General features: G+C 60.9%; 1 protein-coding gene across 1 annotated transcript; it reads left to right on the top strand.

Moving 5' to 3' along the window:
- The first annotated feature begins 443 nt into the window (after window positions 1-443).
- On the top strand, window positions 444-6148 carry ASPHD2 (aspartate beta-hydroxylase domain containing 2). Its single transcript, XM_066331521.1, has 3 exons — window positions 444-1493; window positions 3728-3841; window positions 4691-6148. Exons 1-3 carry the CDS (start codon window positions 614-616, stop codon window positions 4798-4800), a joined length of 1104 nt encoding a protein of 367 aa, XP_066187618.1. The 5' UTR covers window positions 444-613; the 3' UTR covers window positions 4801-6148.
- Window positions 6149-6463: the final 315 nt, after the last annotated feature.

The following is a 6463-nucleotide window of genomic DNA, read 5'->3' as shown; positions in this document are numbered from 1 at the left end:
CCAGTCTCTGGGAGGAGAGTCACTCCAGAGCCGTCAGATGGAGGGGATAAGCTGATGTGCTGCCAGATAGGGCAGTGAAGTGTTTACTCTTGGTGTATATTCACTTAGCAGCCAGATTCCAAACAAGATAAAGCAGCAACTTAGGAGAGAAACTGGAGGATGAGCAGCAGGGGCCATGGTCACTGGGGCCGTGGGGGATGGGGTCTGGGTCTCCCTGCTGCCTTTTATTTGGGGATTTTGGAAGATGCTGTTGAGAGCACTGGGGGACTTACTCAGCACAGGCTGATGTTGGGCTCCTTATCCACCATCCCCTCCCTAAGGAGCCACTGCCCCACACAGTCCCAGCGCACAGCTCCCGCTGTGCCCTGTCCACTGACCCCAGCAGGGACCCACGGGGCAGCCCTCTCCCTAACACCTCTGGGTTTCTCTCCCCAGAACCTCCCTCCAGCACAACCTTTCAGGATGATGGGCCCAGAAACACCGATGGAGACTCTCCAGCCACGTGGCTGCTGACCCAGGGGTGCTGCCGGGCTGCCAATGCAGAGCTCCTGGGAGCGCAGGGCAGAGCCGCCGCCCATGGCAGCCCCTTCCTGCCGCGCCCCGGCCCAGCTGCATGGTGTGGGTGCCCCTGAGCCCCACGAGCAGTGACCGCCGGGCCCCGCTGCGCATTCCCAGCACCACCACCATGTCTTTGGAGTGGTTGATGGACTGGAGCTGGTCCCTGGACGGACTCCGGGATTTCATCGCCACCGGCATCCAGTCTTTCCGCGACTGTGACGCCACGGCCCTGGTGGCCGTCGCCTGCCTGCTGGTCCTCTTCGTGTGGTACTGCTACCACGTGGGGCGGGAGCAGCCCCGCGCCTACGCCACGGTGAACGCGCTGATGCAGAGCGCCGAGGCCAACGGGGTGCAGAACGGGTTCGTGTACTGCCAGTCACCCGAGTGCGTCCGCTGCTCGCACCACGACGGCCTCAACCAGAAACTCTACCACAACCTGCAGGAGTACGCCAAGCGCTACTCCTGGTCCGGCATGGGCAGGATCCACAAGGGCATCCGTGAGCAGGGCCGCTACCTCAACAGCCGGCCTTCCATCCAGAAGCCAGAAGTCTTCTTCCTGCCCGACTTGCCCACCACGCCCTACTTCTCCCGGGACACTCAAAAGCACGACGTGGAGTTGCTGGAGCGCAACTTCCAGACCATCCTGTGCGAGTTTGAGACCCTGTACAAGGCGTTCTCAAACTGCAGCCTCCCGCAAGGATGGAAAATGAACAGCACGCCCAGCGGGGAGTGGTTCACCTTCTACCTGGTGAACCAGGGCATGTGCGTGCCCAGGAACTGCCGGAGATGCCCACGGACGTACCGCTTGCTGGGGAGCCTCCGCACCTGCATTGGCAACAATGTCTTTGGGAACGCCTGCATCTCTGTGCTGAGCCCGGGCACCGTCATCGCCGAGCACTACGGGCCCACCAACATCCGCATCCGCTGCCACCTCGGTGAGTTCCTGTGTCCGGAGGGTGCAGAGGGATGTGGCCGTGCCTGGGTGCAGGAGCCCTAAAAAAGGCTCTGGCACCCTGTGCTCTTGGGGTTCAGACACCTGCTCTGCTTTGGCCTGAGGGAGGTTTTGGGGGCTTTGGTGGTGATAGCCGCCTGAGGAGAGGCTGGTGCTCAGTCCCTGGGTAGCTGACATCCCCAGGGTCTCCAGATCAGCAGCAGAAGGGTTTCACCTCCTCTTCCTGATGACCCAGGCTGTGGACCCTTGCTAGTGTGTGATACAGGGCTGATTTTACATAGGGGTCTCTGAACATCCCCCTCTCTGCAGGCACATCCCTGTCCCATCCCAGGATGTGGGGCAGCCTGGGGCGCTGCTTCAGGACTGTGCTGTGCCACTGGCAGCTCCCCTCTCCTCCCATCTCAGGTGCTCTGCATGGGACATGGGTGAACAGGAGCAGAGACGCTGCTTTGGGCTTTGCAAAGCTGCAAGTGAGGGTGGGAGGGGGGTCCTGGGGTGTCCCCTGCGGTGGGTCAGGCGCTGGGTTGGTGGCACAGTGCTCCCCGCTCGGCGGGCAGGGACGGGGAGAGCCCACACAGCACAGATGGCCGGGCTGGCACAGCACCGACCGTGCCGGGGGAGGCACCGCACGGGCCCGGCTGGCAAACACCAACCGCGCCTGTTCAGCCAACAGCTCGGGTAAACACACCCAGGCAGTGCTGGCCATTTGTTTGGAATGGGAATTGTTTTCTGAGCTGATCCCGGGAGATGCTGGGCAGCTGGGACCTGCCCTTGCTGATGCCGGGAGGAAGCCTGTCACTGACCCCTCTCTCTGGGGTGTTTGGGGGATATGCTCTTCTCCTGAGGGGCTGGGAGGAACCAGATGTGGTTCCACTCAGGAGGAACCTGAGTGGGCTCAGGTGAGCACAGCTGGAGCACACATGCTCTGGGCAGAGGAATGACATGGTCATTCACTTGTCCTTCCACTAGGACTCTGCACTGAGCCCGGGGCACACTGGCACCCCTGCCTTGGTGTTGGAAATGCAGCTTTTGCTGTGCCCAGGGCATGGATGTGTTTACTACACAACCTGCCCTTTCAGGCGGCTGGATCTGCAAAGCCAGCACAGCCATCAGTGGGGCGAGTCACTCCCGAGGATTTACTCCAGGCACAGGCAGCATCCATGGGCCAGGGCAGCATCCCGAGGGTGTGAGTGGGATGGAAGGGCTGCAGGCTGCTCCCTCCCTGCATCCTCCAGCAGCTCAGCTTCCCTGTTCCAGCATCTCCAGCTGAGGTTGTTGTGCAGGGAAAAGGCTTTGGGTTTTGCAGCCTTTGAAACGGCAGCTTTGTAGTCCCAGCTTTGCCGGGCAGCTGGGAGTCCCTGCTGTGCTCGCTGGGTTTGGCATCGCTCTTGGATCCGTCCTGCTCGTTTGCTGCATCGTTACCGTTCGGGAGCCACGTGAGCCCTGACCCCTTTCTCTGCCACGGCCACATCTTCGGGGCAGGATGGCTCTGCAGCAGCTCCAGCGTCCCCTGCACTGCCAGGGGTGACAGTCCTGGTGCAGGAGGTGATGGGATCAACCCCTGTCAAACTGCCTTGGTTTGTGCTGGTATTTTAGGAAAAGACCCATTTTATTTCTGTGATTGTCCTTCATGTGGCCCTCACAGAGCTGCTTCCCTATGAGGGTTTTGTGACCCACCTGGATTTCTGTCCTTGCAGCCCTGTGGGTCACCCTGAGGCAGCACCTCGGGTGGGGACCAAGGGACAGGGCAGGTCCATGGGGAACTTGTGGCAGAGCCACAGCTGAGCCCATTTTCCAGCCCCAGAACAATTCCTCCTCCCCTAGCCTTCCCTGGGGCAGGGTCATTGCTGTAGGGCTGGAGGAAGGAGCAGGAAGGATCTGCCTTTGGTCCTGAAGTTGGAAAATATCCCAGGAGCCTGGCTCCCTGCGCACACCTCGGGCCATGGGCTCTGGGGACTTGGAAGGTGTTCCAAATATGAAAGCAGTGCCTGCGGTTCTGAGCTTGTTGAGGATGGTGAAAGGGCAGGAGGGAGCAGACAGGGAGTGGGCAGGGGCTGAGCTGCTCCAGGCTGGGAGTGCAGGTCACTCCCTGCAGGGGAACATCCCCTCAGCAGCAGCATGGGGCTCACACAGAGCTCACAGTTTGCTCCCTGCTGCCCCACCACAGGGAACTCGGCACGGCCTGACCCTCCCTGTCCTCTCTCTTTGTGCTTGAAGGTCTGAAGACACCCAGCAACTGTGAACTGGTGGTGGGGGGCGAGCCCCAGTGCTGGGCTGAGGGCCGGTGCCTGCTCTTCGATGACTCCTTCCTGCACACGGCGTTCCACGAAGGTGAGTTCAGCGTGTGGGGTCTCATGGTGTCCCCTCTCATGGTGTCAGGGACTGGGGACAAGCTGGGGGGACACCCATGCCCAGTCCCTTCTCCTGCCCCAGCAGCGCTGGAGTCCCTGTGTCCTGTGGGGCTCAGGCTCCACCTGCCCCAGGTGGGAGCAGCCCTTGTCCCCAGCACGGCAGGGCTCCCCGTGACCTCAGGGTGCTGGGGCATCCTGGCACGGCCCTGGAGCCCCTCAGCCAGCCCATGGCTTGCTCACGGTGCTGTCACAGCACCCCCAGCCCAGCCTGCTGACCCTCTCCCCACCATAGCAGCTCAGTTTCCCTCACTGCCGAGCTCTGCAGGGCAGCTCTGGCTGTGATGCCATGGCCTCGGCCTCCCCTGGCCCTGTTGCAGCTCGGTGCTGACGTGCCAGCGGCGCCTTTGTCTCCGTGGCCGGGGAACAGCCTCACGCCTCTGGGTTGTTCCTCCCTCCACCGCTGACTGACGGAGGCTGTTCCGCTCCAGCTCTCCAGATTACCCGGCATTAGTCGCCCGTGGCATGAAAGCATCAGGCAGAGCTGTTCTACACAGGGGAGCGTGCGGAGAGAGTGGGAGAACAAAAGCTGTTGCTTCCACATCGAAGCCGCTGTGGGATTGGGAAGCACAGCTCCGTGCAGGGCCAGGGAGGCTGGAGTGGCGCAGCAGCCATTCCCTGCACATATCCAGGAGGCAGCTGCAAGGAGGCCCTGCCTCAGGAACCCTCCGTGTGCCTGTCCCATGGCCCTGAGCTCCCAGTAAGCAGAGTTTACTGGGGTTGCACTGGGGAGCTCTCTCCTCACCCTCACCCTGTGTTTCCATCCCGCCAGGTGCCCCGGAGGAAGGTCCCCGCGTGGTGTTCATGGTGGACCTGTGGCACCCCAACGTGGCGGCGGCCGAGCGCCAAGCCCTCGACTTCATCTTCGCGCCGGGACGATGACGGCGCTGCCCGGCCTGGTGGGTTCAGGGCAGCTCGGCCCCGGGGCCTGTCCCGGCGCAGGGCCTCGGTGCTCCCTCCGGGGGGGTCTTGTAAATGGAAACTGTGACGTGTATCCGCGCCCATCTCCTTCCTCCATCGTTGGCTTCAGGGATTCTTTTCCAAGCGCCGGCGCCTCGGCCCCGCCGGGGCTCGCTGCCCGCCCCCTGCTCCTTCGTGTTCTGTTGCTACTGTGTTTTGCGGTGTTCAGAAGTAGAGTAACAAACCCAAGGGTGCTCGTTTGAATGTAATGTAAAATTTTTCTCGTGGTCATCAAAGGAACAGCACACACGCGCCATAACAGCCAACCGGCCTGCCCTGCCCGGCTGCGGCCCCGGATGGACGGACAGACGGACGCTGGGGGCTGCCATGGGCACTGTGCTCCCCCCAGGCTGGGTCTGATGGGGCGGGCAGGGCACAGCTCTGCCCACAAAGAGCCTTCCTGGGGCTCCTGCTTCCTCCTCCATGTGCCAGCTGGGGGTCCCCAGCCCTCCTGCCCTCCAAACCCCCTCTTGTCACCCAGGCAGGGAGCAGAGTCCACCGCCAGCCCAGCAAGGCAGGAGCCCCGACCTCCACCCTGCTGAGGGAACAGCACACACAGTCGTGCTCTTCAGTCTGACCAAGGGTGTTAGCAATTGCCCAAATCCCTTCCTTGCTCTATCTGCAACCCTCCGTTTTCCCAGCTCCAGACCGGAGGCCCTGCAGGGGCAGGGATGCTGTTTGGGAACAGAGAATGGGGGTTTTGTCTGTCCGTAGGAAGAAAGGAGGTCACCATTCCTTCTGCTGCTCCATCTTCTCCTTTCCTTGAGCCAGGGCAGGCACACACAGCAGCAGCTCCCATGGACCTGACACCACCACAGGAGAGGCTCCCAAGGGGGGTTAATAATTCTACAGCCTGAGCAATGAGCCCCCACCCTGGGGTCCTGCCCACCCAGGGACCACCACACTTTTCCTGAAGTCCCCCAGCACCAAGGTCTGTTTGGGGTCTGGGAGCTGGTTTATAACACCCCCCCAAAGCACAGTGTGTGGTGGATGCTCACGGCTCTCCTCTGCCCGAGAGGGACCAGCCCTGTCTCCCAACAACTTCTTTACAGACTTTTCAGTGATTCGATTGCAAGATAAGGCAGAGATTTCAAATACATCTGAGATATTTTTTACACCCGTCTTGTTACAGACTACCTGAAGTGCATGATTTCTACACGCATTGGCTACCTGGACACAGGCCCTGGGGAAGCAGGCTGGCTCTGTCCGAAGGTTGGTAACATTCATACAGTGGATAAGCAAAGATTATCAATAAACAGTTGTGCTGAAAACAGAATGAGCTTTGCCTGCTGTTCTAACAACTCCAGGGTCAAGCAAACACTGATGGATTGGGGCCTCCTTATCTGGCTGCTGGTGGGGAGAAGTGGCCTGGAAAGAGCAGGAGCTGCAGGGTGGGAGAGGGCACAGGCCTGTTTGCCAGTGATACAGTGAGTGAGGGTATTGCTCTAAAATCCCCAATCCATGGAAACTCTGCCCTGACCAGTTACAGCCTCCCAGGCCTGCAGTTGGCCAGGCTGGATGGAGCCCTGAGCAGCCTGGTCTAGTGGATGAATTCTTGCCCACGGCAAATGGATATTTGAGGTGC

This window comes from Sylvia atricapilla, chromosome 17 (genome assembly GCF_009819655.1).
Source record: "Sylvia atricapilla isolate bSylAtr1 chromosome 17, bSylAtr1.pri, whole genome shotgun sequence".
In the NCBI taxonomy this organism is placed as follows: domain Eukaryota; kingdom Metazoa; phylum Chordata; class Aves; order Passeriformes; family Sylviidae; genus Sylvia; species Sylvia atricapilla.
Note: the sequence above shows the minus strand (reverse complement) of the source record. Positions and strands in the feature narration are given on the sequence as shown.

Bases quoted from the DNA above. Each gene is read 5' to 3' on its own strand.
- ASPHD2 (XM_066331521.1), top strand. From the start codon at position 614: ATGGTGTGGGTGCCCCTGAGCCCCACGAGCAGTGACCGCCGGGCCCCG. The intron at 1,494-3,727 runs GTGAGTTCCTGT...TTGTGCTTGAAG, and splicing joins CCGCATCCGCTGCCACCTCG to GTCTGAAGACACCCAGCAAC. The intron at 3,842-4,690 runs GTGAGTTCAGCG...CCATCCCGCCAG, and splicing joins GCACACGGCGTTCCACGAAG to GTGCCCCGGAGGAAGGTCCC.